Source organism: Mya arenaria, chromosome 17, assembly GCF_026914265.1.
Source record: "Mya arenaria isolate MELC-2E11 chromosome 17, ASM2691426v1".
In the NCBI taxonomy this organism is placed as follows: Eukaryota; Metazoa; Mollusca; class Bivalvia; order Myida; family Myidae; genus Mya; species Mya arenaria.
This window is the reverse complement of record NC_069138.1, coordinates 35,301,743-35,319,378: the sequence shown is the minus strand read 5'-3', so window position 1 is coordinate 35,319,378 and position 17,636 is coordinate 35,301,743. Positions and strand designations below refer to the sequence as shown.

Here is a 17,636-nt window from a genome sequence, read left to right as displayed (position 1 = left end):
TTTGTTTTCTTGTGTTTAGATGAAAAATTCTCTCAATAGTTTGTTTTCTTATACAAAGAAATATTTAAACTCAAAGAAATTAATGAAAAATAAACAAATTCTGTCTCTAAAATTATGTTTGAAAAAACTAATATCTTATAACTGTAACAATGAATGATTGGATGGGACGCAGGCATAATTGCTGTAATTATTTTTTTTCTGTTGAAAAAGTTGAAAATCAATCAGTAAAAAATTGAACCGAATCGTTTGAAAGTTTTTATATCTGAATTTTTTTATGTATTTTGTAATAGATATACAGTTTATTTAAGCATAATATTTACATAAATGACCCTTTGACTTGTTAACAAAGGTGAGATATACATGATAAATCAATTTAACACGACAGTCTTACATTCGGCTATCATCGTGATGACAAACCTGCTTGTTTTAATTGCAAGATGAGTGACAGGTACTTTCTTTCATGTTGAGACATATTAACTTTATTTAGTCTTAAATAGTTCATTACCCTTTCATATGAAAATGAAAGAAGACCTGAGGCCTCTTTCAAGGAAGGATTTTAGTCATAACTTCAATTATCTAAAATCTGTATAAATACTAAATGTCACATAGGCAACATTTGTTCTGTTTATTTCCTTAACTTTGTGTTCATTTATGATATTGGCTAAAGTTCAAGGTCACACATTCACATAAACAAGCAGCAAAATATTATTTTTTTTTTATATATTTTTTTCATGGAAGTATATTTATTATTTCAGCAAATATGTTATCACATTATTATGTAGCATAATATTGAATCTATGACACTACGATAATAATTTCAATTTATGACTAAAATCGACATGGATCTTTATCGAAACGTTCCCTTGTTGTTTTTTGTGTAGGAAAAAGATATCTTTTAGTTTAATAGCTATATAAGTTCAACTTAATATTTTTATACATTACCTAGCCAGCCAATACCATAAATAGCAAGCCAATAACATTAAAAGGAAAACCTATAAGAAATAAGATATCTTTGTTTGCTATTTAAGTTCAACTTAATATTTTTATATATTACCTAGCCAGTCAATACCATAAATAGCAAGCTAATAACATTAAACAGAAAACCTTTAACAAATATTAGTAAACCAACTACTTTGGGGCCATATCATCATTGTTAATGCTACATTATATCATTACATCAAGATTTCAGTTATATGCTTCGTTTATTCACAACTAAAAACAAAACGTTTTTCTTGCAATTTCACTTGCAAAAATAATCAAGTTTTTACTAAGAAATACACCTATAAATTATTACTACACAAAAATAACGTTTGAAGAAATGATTCTAGGATACAATCATTGATTAGATGGGGCCTGTTTTTGATACTTTTTCTGATCATATCTTTAAATTGCATATCAGAAGGAGAGAAAAAAAATCATGTTTTGAGAAGATTTCGAAAGAAATCCTCTATAATATATAGATGACCAAGCAAATTAAAGGTCAACACAAATGACCTTTTATCTTCTAATTCACAAAGCATTCATTTCATTTGTTGATTTAGTACTGTCATATTTAGAAAAACAGAACCTACTTGTATTATTACAATTAATGATAACATGTATATGAAGGAAACAACATCATTATTCCCATGTTTGTAATGGACAAAACTTTGCTTTCATGTTAAGTCATTCATTTAAATGTATGCAATATTATATATAAAAGAACAATTATAAAATTTCTGCATTGAGAAATGTAACTAGTGTTTGAACAATTTGGTTATTCTTCTGTTCGATGTATTCAACAAATAATATCCTGAATCTAAAAACTTAACTGATTTATTAATTTTAATGCAGGCTGTCCAGCGGCCCTAAAATTCCTAAAAATTCCAAATTTGTTTCAGTTTTGCTAGCTAATAAAACTCAAAATTCAAAGGGAATTCCTAAAAAAGCCCTTATTTTTATGTCAATTCCTGTTTTTTTCTTCATTTTTTTCTCTAATTGCCTTAACAGTTTTGAAAATACAAACTAATACACTCACTATTTCATGTTTAATTTGTCTTTAATGTAGTTTACAGTTCTTATTCAGAAAATATTCAATGCAGTGAATGGCAGATGACCAGTGGATCCATGTCAAGCAATTAATAGCTGAGACAATGGAACCCTGGTGTCATTCCTGTACTTATAGTATGTGAGTTTGTTTCTTGTTAAATTTGCAGAGGTACGTCCATTATGATGTTTACAAGCACCATATTTAGCCCCTAAATGTTTAATTTTAGCCCTAAATTAGTCCTAAAGTTTCTCTTTTTTATACGCCCGAAGGGTCGTATTATGTTATGGCCTCCATCGTCTGTCCGTCTGTCTGTCTGTCTGTCCGTCCGTTAGCAATTCCGTGTCCGGGCCATAACTTGGTAACTAATAAAGCGATTTTCAAAGAACTTTATACAAATCATCACTACATTAAAAGGATGTGTCGCGCGCAATTTCCAGGTCCATACCTCAAACACTAGAATCACCATGGGGGTGCATTAGCAAATCTGTGTCCGGGCCACAACTTGGTCACTAATAAAGTCATTTTCAAATCACTTTATACAAAGCATCATTACATTGAAAGGATGTGTCGCGCGCAATTTCCAGGTCCATACCTCAAACACTAGAATCACCATGGGGGGGGGGGGACGTTAGCAATTCCATGTCCAGGCCATAACTGGGTTACTACTAAAGCAATTTTCAAATAACTTTATACAAATCATCTCTACATTAAAAGGATTTGTCAAGCATGCTTTCCAGGTCCGTACCTCAAAGGCTAATTTCACTGGGGGGCTTAGCAATTCCATTAGGAATTCCGTGTCCAGGCCACAACTTTGTGTTACTACTAATAAAGGAATTTTTAGAAAACATGTCCTAGCCACAACTTTGTAACCAATAAAGCAATTTTTAGATAACTTTATACAAATTATTGCTACATTAAAAGGATGTGTTGTGACCACTTTCCTAGTCCTGCTACTTTTAAACTTGTATTCTCAGATTTTCTAAGGAAGTTTCAGATATTCTAATTTTTTTATAAAAATATTTCATTTCATAAAATCTGATTCCATATTTGTACATCCTTCATTGCACTACTTACCAGTATGTATGTTGTTTTACAATTATTCTATGTTGTAAAAAAAATACTGTTGAACAAAGGTTTTTTGTTTTTAGCACTGCTAACTTAAGTATCATTAAAGTTTCAATATTGGAAGTTTAAGCCTTTGTTGTAAACACTTCACACCTAGTAAGCAGTATACTAGCATAACCTAAATGTTTATTAAAGACCTCAAGCCGAATCTTCTTCGGGCGTATAATGCTCCGTTTCGCGGTTCTCTGGTTTATCCCTAAAATTAGCCCTTATTTCTTGCCAAAAAGTTGCTGGACAGCTTGTTTAATGTTGTGAATGGCCATTTTGCTTAAGAAGTGAGAAAACCATCTCATACACTCAACATGAATGTGAAAAACTTCTATCTCAGACTATCTACTTGTTTTCTTAATTTAATTAGTCAAATCATGAGTCATTGAACCTAATCACTGCATAGTTAGCAGTATCAGTTGGGGTTGGTGAAAATTCATAGGTTATTAAACATTGTTCTATACAATATGGAGATATATTTGGACTTGTATTCAGCTGGGAAAACCGTTCGGGTGTGTACAAGTTCAAATATATCTATCCTGTATAGTATAAAACTATGTTAAAAAACTGATGTATTCTATACCTTCATTATTTCAAATATTTTGAATATATTTTATAAATGCATTGATATCAGGTTTTTTACATCATTTTGACGTTTTGTTTGCAAACAAAGGAGAATTCATCATTGTTATTAAGAGGGTTTGTGTCACTCTAACTTTAGAGCGTCTGTCAATCCGGATTTTCATTAAGAACCATTTCATACGTTTTGGTCGTTATTGTAGGTTTAACATGGAACATATGAATTGTACAATGCAATTTTTAGGATTTTTTGTAAGTGCCTGCGTCCCGATACAGAAATATATTGTACTGTCACATGTTGAAAATAAGAGTCTACGCTATGACGTATAAATTAGGTATAGAATAATAAGATATATTTGTATCATACACGCACAGACTTATAAACCATCCATGATACATGTTATAAGTATATAAAAATAAAAAATGACCATTCCTGAAACTGAGACATGTTAATCAATGTGGATTTGATATAACTTATATTACAGTCATTTATCCTGTAGAGTAGTATTAATTCTTAATTATTCACCATGACAGCATTTATTGTGATTTGTTAAAACATGATGAATCAGGGCCTGTATTCTCTGTTACATCTGGGGTCTCAGTTGTCTCGCACTCAGAAAGCAAAGATTTTGTTGTAAGAACGCTTTTATAGGAGTAAAAATGGAGAAAAAAAAATAATGCTGTATATGTTACAAATAATCTGTTACAAAATCAGGCACACTTCTTTAGTCAAATTTAGTAGTTTTATTTATATTTTGTAACATATAAGAATTCACTTTTCTGAGCCTGAGTCGAAACTTAGACTCAAGACGTTGGTGAATTTGGACCCTGCCCTAGCTAGTCATAATTTATTCGTACATATTTAGTTATGTTCAAAATATATGTTAGCAACATTTATCTGGAACCAAAAAAATACTTTATGGTAGGGTGTCAGTGTTAATAAATGTTATTAATTGTAGAAAATATTAGTTGCCTTGGAAACAATGAATACCTCATTATAATTATGAACAAAATCTGCGGCTGTAATAAGTATTCAAACTTTTAAAATAGCAGCTGTAAAATTGTGTTATAAAGGAATGGTGGATTTCTTTCTGAATGCTTGTTTTTCAAGTAAAATACAATTGTACTGTTAGTGTATTTTTGTTTAAGTTCCCATGTTAATTATTGTTGATATTATCTGGTAATGGTTCTGCACATTGTTTAAACTGTTATCTGTTAATTGTTTAGCACATTGTTCAGCTTTGATAATCGGTTTAGTAGCGACATACCGGTTGCCTTTAGTTCCTTAAACTGGGAGGCACCTAAATCCCTCCCACACCTTGTTGAGCGCTTCTGAACTGTGGAATCATTAATATTTAAGCAATACTAACACACAGAGAGTGTGTCAAAACATGTTTAGATCAGCTTGAACATCTTTCGGTTTGTTCTTACTTCTTTTTTGAGGATCCAAAGATTGTCATGCCAATTTCACTGGAAGAATGTTTAAGAAATAAATAATCAAATTGAACAAAAACAACGAAAAGTGGCCGGATTTAGGTACGCGACCAGATTTGTATTATCCAAACTGTTTATAATAATTGTGATATCAATATATATGTTAATTATTGGTCTTGATTGGCTACTTGATTTTTATTGTGTGTTTTTATGTTTTCTGCTTCATGTACCAGGTAGTACAGAGTTTGGGGCTTTAAAACAATTACTTTAAAATCATAATATATATTTATAATCTTGTTCCCAAGCAATATTGTGTTCATTTAATTTCTGCTTGTTAATTATTAAACTGTTTTTGCGTTGCTTTCTGTTTCCATAGGATGGAAGAAATAATAATTATTATTATAATAAATAAAAGTTTTAAAATACTTTATTACTGATTTTTCTACCAAAGAAAGACAACCGAGAATTAAGTTTGAAACATTATTCTGCAGTTGTGTCCCTTGACCCAGACGATATGCTAGACAGTAGACATACGTCTTATTGGAGAACACAATTATCAGATTCAGAAGTAAGATTTCTTTGATCGTAAGACAAACAGACAAACATATATGGCGGACATACATGCATTGCTGTAAAGACGAGGTAAGGCTTACATGTTGACAGACAGACAATGACAACAAATACTCCAGTGATGTGACACACAGGTTTTGCTAGCCAGAATATTGCAGGTCAAGCTCCTTAGCGTCTTCGACAAAGTGACCTCCGTCTGCTCTACCGAAGACTCTTCTCATTACAGAACGTTGTCGCTTATTGAGTGTGGGATCCCGCCGCTGTATAAGTGATCATTTCCCAGGCGATTTTTTTAAACCAAGATTTTTTTTCGTCAGCCACCGCTATTTCTTCGTATTTAAAGACGATAAATTGGTGCCGTATAACACCAGCATTAGAAGAGAAGAAGCGCCTATGGCGGGAAAGATATGAACTGTGTTAAATTGAAAGGTTTAAGCACTCCTAGGCCGGGAAAATTACCGTATTGTCCGTCTGTTATATCGTCCGTCCTTATATCGCTAGAGCATTCGATGTGTGCTCCATAACTCCACATTTTCAAATAAATGCGCATGTTCCAGGAACATCGGTTCAACCTCATGGCTCTACTTTTAGCCTTGGAATCAGCGTGCATTTTAAGGTTTCGACATAACACGGTAGGTTGTTTTCGTAAATAAATGAAAATTTGGCAGTTGTAATCTGCTTAATGGATTGTTGGCTCTTGTAAAAGATTCGATGTGAACCTGTTCGAGGATCCCATTGACGGTTGTCTGAGCATTTACTTAAATAATTAATATATTTAAGTAGTAAGAGTGCAGACATGAACATGGATTAATGTAACATTAATCCATTTTCATTTTCATTTCTGCACTCTTACTACTTAATTATATGCATTATCTAGGTAAATGCTCACCCAACCGTCACTGATTGGGTCCTGTAACAGGTTATATCATGGTACACGTGTAGGTTTGATCCCACCATTCCTGACGACGATGTGCCGGGCGTATGTTTCTTTGAAGTAGCTTCGGATCGTCGCATCCCAGGTACGGACACGGCAATCTATTTAAATTCTAAATCACTGAATTGCGTACATTATAATGAATTGATTAATTTGTTGCCTTCTAAGAAAGATACGTCTGTACTCGGTGATACGGATGCCGTGTTTTGTAACAGAAAACAGGTCAATGCCGCGGTATAAAATGGTCTATTGATCGTGGACATTTGATGAATGTTTCGGGAAAAATCTCTTCTGTTACTGATACTAGGTAACAATCTTCCGACAATGATGTATGCCTCATACTATCCTCACCTCTCCGCCGCCCTTTATGTAGTTCCATCTTAATTGTCCACTCTTCCGCTTGGCGACAAACTCGCGCTGTCGTGGTTTGCGGCCTAATCAATGTTTACCGATGTCTCATAGACAGAGAAACGCACATTTCTCATGCGTGTGAGGCTGCTCTCTTGTGTTCAAGGAATTGCTACGTGGGAAGGTATTCTATTACATTGGAAACGGGAGATTGCTTTTCCACAATATGACAATACCATATTGACAGATTCTCGCGTTCTCAGACGGATATTTTAGATTCCTTGAAAGTAACTAGCAATAGATGAAAAATAGAACGACGTTACAGTAACTGAAATATTTGGAATATTCGTGTAGTGTCCGCTCAAAATTACTTTTTAATGTTTGTTCGCGAATTGACAGATTGGCGGGAAAGTGCACGCGCTTTTAGCTGCTGAGCCAGGTAATTTGTCACGTGACTGTCATATGATCAATAGTTGACAATTAAAATGGCTGCAGGTGGCCAGGAAACCGACGGCCGTCGTGTGGAATGGCTGGATAATTAATCTGTTCTGCGTGTTCCTGGCGAGAAATGAAGTCATAACATGGGGAAACGCGCGAGTAAATTAAGTTCCTCAGAAATCAAGGATCTCATAAGCTGCACATACTGTAAGTTGTTCCAATGATGCTCGTTTTAATCTCTTGCTAATTGCCAATTATGGTGAAGTATAATTATCAGAAAAAGGTTAATCGGAATATAAGCGACACAATATAATAAAGTATGCCCTCCAACTGGGAGTAGGATTTGTTATTGGTCAGAGCCTCAAATGAATAATTCATAGTCTTTAAACTTAAACAGTATCTCTGAGTATTTGCTGTTTCACTCCTTTTTGTCATACATTCATTCACCATTTATTATTTAAAAAAAAATACATATCAGACATATATATTTATGTAAAATAAATATAGATATTCCAGTAAATGCTTTGTTTTTACATACTTTTGAATGTATGTATACCATTGAGAGTAGATTTAGCCCTAGCATATTTTTTGGATGTGTTTATATACAAATTTGGAAAACAAACAACTTTTTTAATTAAAAGTCAATAAGTTTGTTTTGAAAAAATATTGATCAAGATATTATAAGTGACTTGTAATAGAAGTTTATTTATATTTCATACTGTTTTTATTTTCACATTATATCTTGTAGACAATTAAGAGAAACCAATATCAAAGTCCTGTGTCCTCTTATTGAAAGATTGAGAGAAAACTTTAAATTTAAGCTGTTGTTAGAATTTTTTTATTAGAACAAAATAAAAATCTAATATTTTTTTTAAATCATACATGCCATTTCCCCAGGCAGAGGGAAAAATCCCCAGAATTCTGACGCATCCCCTGGTCCCCCGCCAGGGGATCCATATTCCCTGGAATCTAAAAAAAATAAAATAAACATTTTTTTTTTTTTAAACTAGCAGATTAGGTTGACAGTGGAAAGCATCCATAATATTATGAATGTGAAATTCCATGAAGGACCATGATGACTAAGTCCAAAAATTAATTGTAATTTAAGTGAGTTTCTGTATTTATTTCTATATCATAATCGTAGATATTGTGCAAAATTTCGCTGTGTAAAAATGTAATCAGAATCAAAATCCCTTGGAACTCAGACCAAAATCCCCTGGGAAGCCTCTCAGAAATATGGCATGTATGTGAAATGCATTTGATGAATTAAGGGCTTTTAACATCAAACAGATCAAATATCTTAATACCAAAAAAGAAACAGTCTATTATGATGCTTTATTGACGTAAACATTTTATTAAAGCTGCACTCTCACAGATATACCATTTTTACAACTTTTTTATTTTATGTCTTGGAAAGAGCAAATTTTTGCGTAAATATCTGCAAACCAGTGTTAAAGATTGCTGACAAAAGATCAGATCCAGTTGTTCATATTTCCGTTCGAAAATTAATGTTTTAAGGCTTAAACCGTTACTAACAGTTTAAGAAAAACGCATACAACATCAATGTTTGAACTTGAATATAAAATTCTGCAATCTATTTTTTTTTTTAAAGTTGTCAAAATGTTCAATCTGTGAGAGTGCAGCTTTAAAAAAGTATCGGTCGGATTTTGAGAAATATTTTGCATGGGAATTTCAACAAAAAACGTAGTAGGATAAAAAATGATGTATTTATAACATTGAGAAATTCACTATAAAACAACATATATATATTTTTTTTTAATTTCAGTTAACAAGAAAGAACTACAGCATTGGTAAGTCCATACTTGATATATCATAAATCTTGATTATAATGCCTCAATCTCATAGGTTGGATGGGTGGGGATGGGGTAGGGGTTGGAGGGGGGGGGGGGGGGTTTGGTGCTGGGAAAGCATCCAATTTACATAGAGCTGCTGTGTGTGAAACATTAATTGTTGCACAGATTATTTCTACATATATCCAATGAGAGCATGTATATTAAGTTGAGATTGTCCAGTTTGCACAATTGTTTGTGCACTCGCTTCTCACGAAGGTGACCCAGGTTTGATTCTTGGCCTGTCACTCTTTGATGAACAAGCCCAAATTCTTACACTTGTTTTAACGGTGGCATCATTTTTTTTAACAAGCTCTGTGATATAAAATTCAAAATTGGACCAAGCTAAAATAAATGGAGAGCATTTTACCAGTGCAGAGCTAGTGGGCTTCTGCTAATTTTGAGCACGGGAAGTGTTCTTCAAATCATTGTTGCTGTATGTCAAAAAAGGTTTGACCAAAGCTCATGAAACTATGAAGGTCAATTGTTCAATATAGGAAGTTGAATAATGAGTTATACAGTTATGGCCCTTAACTCTGCACTCTCACAGATTTACCATTTTAACAACTTTTTTCTTTGAAAAAGCAATCTTTTACGTAAATATCTACAAACAAGTGATATAAGACTGCTGACAAAAAATCAGATCGTACATTTTCATATTTCCGTTCGAAAATTAATGTTTTTTGGCTTAAACCGTTACTAACGGTTTAAGAAAAATGCATTAAACATTAATTTTTGAACTTAAATATACAAATTTGCAATCTGATCTTTTGTCAGTAGTCTTATATCACTGGTTTCCATGGATTTTCGCAAAATTTGGCTCGTTCCAAGACAAACAATAAAAAACTTGTCAATACGTTCAATCTGTGAGAGTCCAGCTTTAACTCTGAGAGAAAGCATGGCTTTTTATAGGGTTAATACACCTTTTTGAGGTTGTTACCATCGGCAAAGGTCCGCAAAAAGGTTTACAGCCAGAGTGCGTAGCCATGAGTAACTTATGTGTTAAAACAAGCTGTTAAATGTCACAAAAATACAAAAACAGTTAGTTCAAAATAACCTCAATAACAGGTTCTTGTGTGAAGTCATGAGTGATGTCATTGAAAAAGTTTTACATTAAGCTCGATTAGAGCCGCAACATAACTAGACAGTTTCATTTCTGTTTCGACGCCATTTTTTTCAGTATTCAGTCAATTTGAAAGTGTTTTTTTTTTAGAAATTTACTTGATTACTTGGATTATCTACACAATACCTATCGGATAATCGAATAATTACCGATATATTCCTACTTTTACATTTATATGTGTTGGCAACTTATTTAAACCGGAAAAAATTGTTCAAATGTTCTGAATAAAATGTACAGCATCTTCAGCATCAGAGAAAAAAATATTTTAAAACTCTTTGTTCATTGCATACGACGTAATGGAATAAAATCATCAGAAATTACTAAAATTAGGAGGAGGTAAACGTTTTAGACTTAATTTAGTGCTTTTGAAGCAAACAAATAGTCAAAACAACTGCAGCAAGTACTATCTAGTAAACACACCTCAACTTGCCAGGAAAAGACAACTCAGAAGTTATATTTATTATTATAACTGGTTTATTTCATTTCTTTAATATTTGTATACAGCTATATATGCTGAAATATGTTTTTGTGCAAAAGTTTGCTTTGTTGACCCACTTTCGGTCAGAAACCAGGTCGCTCAGTCTCCATTGTTATGATGCGGGCCCTGATTGCGCTTATGTAAAACAAAAAGCCGGGCATTAACGACATTTTCTACCGATAACGCCCGGGTTTTTGAGTTTTAACACACCACGATAACGGACCGAAAACACACATTTTATGCAATAATAATAATGATATTTAATCACTTTTAGCGAAAAACCTTAATGTGGGGTCACCGTGTGTCTATTTTATTTTGTATACTTATTAAAGCTGCACTCTCACAGATTAAATGTATTGACAAGTTTTTTTATTTTTTGTCTTGGAACAAGCCAATTTTTGCCTAAATCCATGGAAACCAGTTATATAAGACTGCTGACAAAACATTAAATTGCAGATTTTTATATTCAAGTTAAAAAATTGATGTTTCATGCATTTTTCTTAAACCGTTAGTAACGGATTAAGCCATAAAACATTAATTTTTGAACATATTTCCGTTCAAATATTGGCTTGCAGATATTTACACAAAAATTTGCTCTTTCCAATACAAAAAATAAAGTTGTAAAAATGTTATATCTGTGAGAGTTCAGCTTTAAGCTTTCCAATTCCGTTCTTTTGGAACAATTTGTTTGGTTGACCTTGACTACTGTTTGCAAAATAAACTTAGCAAAACATACTTCATCAATTAGTAAAACAAAGCAAGATGACAATGCAGTTTTGCACCCTTGAGATGTCAATTTTACCATCCAACAGCGGCTTCAAAGAGTTCCAGCACTTCAAAGAGTTTTGCTTGTCATGGCGCAGTTCTCTTGAGCATTAAATCAAAGCTACAATTATTATTAGTCAATTTAAATGATACAATGTACTGTGTTGCTTTGCAGATGTATGAGTTGCCCTTCAGTAGGTAGTTCAACCTTATATTTTGAAGTGTATTCCACATTGCTGAGGGCTTTAGTTAAAAAAAAATTATGTGGAGCTATAGATCTTGTACTTGATTTAAATTCACATTATGGATAAGGTTGACTTCAAGCCACAGTCTTTCAATGCTTCAGAAACTTGAAATGCTAAGTTCATTTGCAAACAGTTGTATTGTTAATGAAGTTCTTACTTCAAAGGTCAAGAACGTAAACCAAACCATTTGTCTTTCATTAATTAAAGCACAAACAAACTGTCTGTCTGATAAAAGACAAATTCTAAAGGTTCCGCAAACATTTAATTAATAGAATTCTCCCAAAAATGTTGTTTTTAGTAACATCCAATCAGTTCTGTTGCCACAACACACAGATGCTCAATTTCCATTGTTTGCATAAAGGAGGCGGACATCTTGGTTTAGGATTGTCTGTGTGTGTAGGAACAAATATCATGAAATATGTAATCTTACAGTGCATCTTAAAGGGACTCGCTCATGAGATGGCTGCAAAAATAATTTTTCCTGGTGATGCTTCTGAAAACAATTATAATATAATTATTTTACTCTTTGATACTGAAATTGCAGCATAAATACAATTATACAGAAAAAATGGTTGTAGTGGAGAGCGAATCTATGCAAGTGCAATCAAGAAAAACAAACAAAACAGATACCTTATCCACTTGCCCACACGGACTCATATTAAGCTGATGGATATCTAAACCTTTATTGAAAACATTGGTTGCATCAAATGATAATGTCAATCAAACAACAACCTTTTGTTGAATCCTGCTTGTAATACATTTCAAAATTGTGGACTTTAAAGACAATATTTGAGCAAATATCAACATTTGTTGAAGGGTTACAGCAGTCAGAATTTTAATTTTAACACTTCTAATAACTTTCCACACTTTATTTGGTAATTAAAAAATGCATTTTACAAAACATGAACGACAGAATGACTCCCTTTTAAGTCTTAAATATCCCAAAGCCGATTTTTCAGAACTTTGTTTAAGTTAACGAGGTGATAAACGACGTCATTATTAAATTTAAAATGGGGAGTTTTTGATGATGTGCTCATGTATGTAAATATCAACAAGAACAGCTGAAACCGTTGTTTCAAATCTTTTTATAGATACAGCAGATGGTAAGTGTATCCATTAAAAATCCATGGCAGTAACCATTTGAAAGTTAACAACAATAAATGATGTTTATAACCTTGTTAACTTTAAAAAGTTCGGAACAATGGCCCATTGTTTGTTAAGATTTATACCAATTATTGATCCCAATTGTGAAGACAGTTGAAAGACTCTTATGTTCCAGTGTTATCTAGGCAGAAACAAGTACTGGTACTGTGTCCTTTTTGGAAAGCAAAGAAGAGTAAGTTTCTCTGGAGGGTATTGAAACTGTAACTTCTGGGATGAGAGGCAGACGCCTTACCATAAGACCACTCACACCCCTAACAAAATATTTTATATTCTTGAGTTTCTGTGTAATTCATGCCAACCTAATAATAACCTCTTGAACTCAATGATGACATATAAGCTGCTCACTCTGTATGTAATATATATGTTTCAGAGATTCTTCATCCAATCTTTAAATTATATATCATTGCATACTATCTCTCTTAGCATACTATCTATCCTAGCATACTAGTTACACTGCATAATATCTATCTTAGCATACTATCTATCCTAGCATACTAGTTACACTGCATAATATCTATCTTAGCATACTATCTATCCTAGCATACTAGTTACACTGCATAATATCTATCTTAGCATACTATCTATCCTAGCATACTAGTTACATTGCATACTATCTATCTTAGCATACTATCTATCCTAGCATACTAGTTACACTGCATAATATCTATCTTAGCATACTATCTATCCTAGCATACTAGTTACATTGCATACTATCTATCTTAGCATACTATCTATCCTAGCATACTAGTTACATTGCATACTATCTATCCTAGCATACTAGTTACATTGCATACTATCTATCTTAGCATACTATCTATCCTAGCATACTAGTTACATTGCATAATATCTATCCTAGCATACTAGTTACATTGCATAATATCTATCCTAGCATACTAGTTACATTGCATACTATCTATCTTGGCATACTATCTATCCTAGCATACTAGTTACATTGCATACTATCTATCTTAGCATACTATCTATCCTAGCATACTAGTTACATTGCATACTATCTATCTTAGCATACTATCTATCCTAGCATACTAGTTACACTGCATAATATCTATCCTAGCATACTAGTTACACTGCATAATATCTATCCTAGCATACTAGTTACACTGCATAATATCTATCCTAGCATACTAGTTACACTGCATAATATCTATCCTAGCATACTAGTTACACTGCATACTATCTATCCTAGTATACTAGTTACACTGCATAATATCTATCCTAGCATTCTAGTTACACTGCATAATATCTATCCTAGCATACTAGTTACACTGCATAATATCTATCCTAGCATACTAGTTACACTGCATAATATCTATCCTAGCATTCTAGTTACACTGCATAATATCTATCCTAGCATACTAGTTACACTGCATAATATCTATCCTTGCATACTTTCTATCTTAGCATACTATCAATCCTAGCATACTAGTTACACTGCATAATATCTATCCTTGCATACAATTTATTTAAGTGTAGAATATATCCTAGCGTACTATCTTTCTTAGCGTACTATCTTTCTTAGCTACTATATATCCTAGCATACTATCTATCCTAGCATACAATCTATCCTAGCATACTATCTATCCTAGCATACAATCTATCCTAGCATACTATCTATCAAAGCATACTATCTATCCTAACATACTATCTAGCCATGCATACAATCTATCCTAGCATACTATCTATCAAAGCATACTATCTATCCTAGCATACTATCTAGCCATGCATACAATCTATCCTAGCATACTATCTATCAAAGCATACTATCTATCCTGGCATACTATCTATCCTAGCAAACATCTATCCTAGCATACTATCTAGCCATGCATACAATCTATCCTAGCATACTATCTATCCTAGCATACATCTATCCTAGCTTACTATCTATCCTTGTATACATATATCCTAGCTTACTATCTATCCTTGTATACATATATCCTAGCTTACTATCTATCCTAGTATACATATATCCTAGCTTACTATCTATCCTAGCATACTATCTGTCCTAGCTTACTATCTATCCTTGTATACATCTATCCTAGCACACTATCTATCCTAGCATACATATATCCTAGCTTACTATCTATCCTAGTATACATCTATCCTAGCTTATTATCTATCCTAGTATACATATATCCTAGCTTATTATCTATCCTAGTATACATCTATCCTAGCTCACTATCTATCTTGGCATATTATCTATCCTTGCATACTATCTGTCTGAGCTTATTATCTATCTTAGGGTAACACCTAGCCTAGCCTACTATATACCCTGGCACTACTGTAGTATTTGGTAATGACAAGGCTGTTTTACTTTTCTAGGTACAAGGATTTTCTACGAGAATGTCCAAACGGAGCACTGAAACAAGAGGTTAGTGTTGCTGTGTAAGTCTAACATGTTCACAAACAAGTAAGAGTTGTCCCCCTTTTATCTTTGTTTTTTCAAAACAATTATAAAAAGTTGTCCCCCTTGAAAGAGTTTTAAAATGCAGTTATTTGTTAACAGTAAGGATGTGTTATATTGGCAAAAACAAATATATGGAAATGAACATAGTTTTCATGTTCACATAATAAGTATAATGCATGGAAATTAATAAAGCTTTCATGTTTAGATCATTACTATGATACATGATAAAATACATAGCTTTATGTCCGATCATCACTATTATGCGTGGAAATTGACTTAGTTTTCATGTAAAGATAATAACTATATAATGCATGGGCTTATCATAGTTTTCACAATTAGATTATGGCTATTTCTCCCTCTTTTTGGATAATCTGTGATAAAGAAGTAATGCATTTATGTTTTACACACCTCTTGTCAAGTTGCAGGTTTAACTACAAGACAGATTTAATGATGACCATAATTCATGGATTTTTTCTGTAATTGTTCAGTGTATACAAAACAAATAGCTATTAGGAATGATTACAAAAATATCAACACAGGCAACACATGTTACATAATATTCACATGATTTATCTTACATTCAATACATATCCCTTTTGATATGTATCTCGAATTAATAGTTTATAGATAATGTCGTATATACCTAGTTTTATGTAGAATATTAAATCTACATCCCCCTGGCCATTTAGAATTTACAGAAAGTGTTTGACAGAAAAAAAATGCAATATGATAGTTTAATTTTATGAAAGATTCTTGAATAAGCACTGACCATAGTTTGATAAAAAAATATTTAGACACAAAAGAGTGCGTTGCCAGTCTTGGGGTCTTCAGATCAAACCTAAGGCTGTTTCTTGCCAGTCTTGGGATTGACCTGAGGCTCTGCTTGCCAGTCTGGAGATCCTTCTTTCCAGTATGGAGATCGAACCTAAGGTCCCTGCTTGCCAGTCTGGAGATCGAACTTAAGGTCCCTTCTTGCCAGTCTGGAGATCGAACTTAAGGTCCCTGCTTGCCAGTCTGGAGATCGAACCTAAGGCTTAAAGGCCCCTGCTAGTCTGGAGATGGAACCTAAGGTCCCTGCTTGCCAGTCTGGGAATTGACATGATACCCCTACTTGCCAGTCTGGAGATCGAACCTAAGGCCCTGCTTGCCAGTCTGCAGATTGAACTTAAGGCCCCTGCTTGCCATTCTGGAGAGTAAACTTAAGGCCCCTGCTTGCCACTCTGGAGATTGGACCCAAGGCCCTTACTTGCCAGTCTTGGGATCAAACCAAAGGCCCATGCTTGCCAGACTTGGAAGTGACTTGAATGCCCCTGCTTGCCAGTCTGGGGATAGAATGGTAAGCCCCTGCTTGCCAGTCTGGAGATTGAAGCGTAGGCCGCTGCTTGCCAGTTTCGGGATCAAAAATCATAAAGTACTAATTTAACTACTGCCAGTGCATGCATGTCAGGTGCTCTACAAACTGAGCTAAATTGTCCAGATATCTCACATAATTTCTGAATAGTGCAAGTCACTGCTGTGTCATAAGTAAGGATAAGTGACTTTTGATCTTGATTTTAACAGACTTCTTTTTACAGCTTAGTGCTCTTGACCAGATGTAATCCGCTAATGGTTTAATGTGCTATTGTCTTGAAGTAAACAAGTGTTTAATTGGTCACCTAGAATAATCAACGCAAACTTGTTGTATGTTGGTCTCTTGCCACCATACTAGTACAACAGTTTTGCATTGCCTGTAGACTTATTAATCTTACACACAAAAGTTGTTTAAATATTGAACTATTTTAACATTTCTGTCTCAAGTGACCTTAGATCACTATGCCTTAATCTAAAGCTTCTTGTTTATAAAAATAAACAGTAAATTATGACAACTAGCTAGGGAAAAAAGTTTATTTTAAGTTCCCTTGTAATCATCATTAGACCATCAAAATCCACCGCTGGAATACCACTGCAGTACCGTTGGTACCAGCGGTAATTTTTGGTGGTATTCCATTAAAAGTTTACAGCTGGTATTCCAGTGGTATCATGGTCCAATACTGCAGTAAACTTTTAGTGGAATACCACTAAAATTTACTGCTGGTATTTCAGTGTTTTTCCACTGGAATACCAGTGGTAAATTTTGGTGGTATTTCACTGAAAGTTTTCTGCTG

The 17,636-nt window shown here is 33.5% G+C and overlaps 1 protein-coding gene across 1 annotated transcript in view; it reads left to right on the top strand.

The window, feature by feature from the left end:
• Positions 1-7,515: 7,515 nt before the first annotated feature.
• Positions 7,516-17,636, top strand: part of LOC128222929 (neuronal calcium sensor 1-like) — a 42,784-nt gene continuing 32,663 nt past the window's right edge. The window contains exons 1-3 of the mRNA XM_052932113.1: positions 7,516-7,652; positions 9,232-9,256; positions 15,408-15,456. Of these exons, the coding sequence (XP_052788073.1) occupies positions 7,589-7,652; positions 9,232-9,256; positions 15,408-15,456 (138 nt within the window). The 5' untranslated portion in view covers positions 7,516-7,588. The remainder of the gene's footprint in view (positions 7,653-9,231; positions 9,257-15,407; positions 15,457-17,636) is intronic.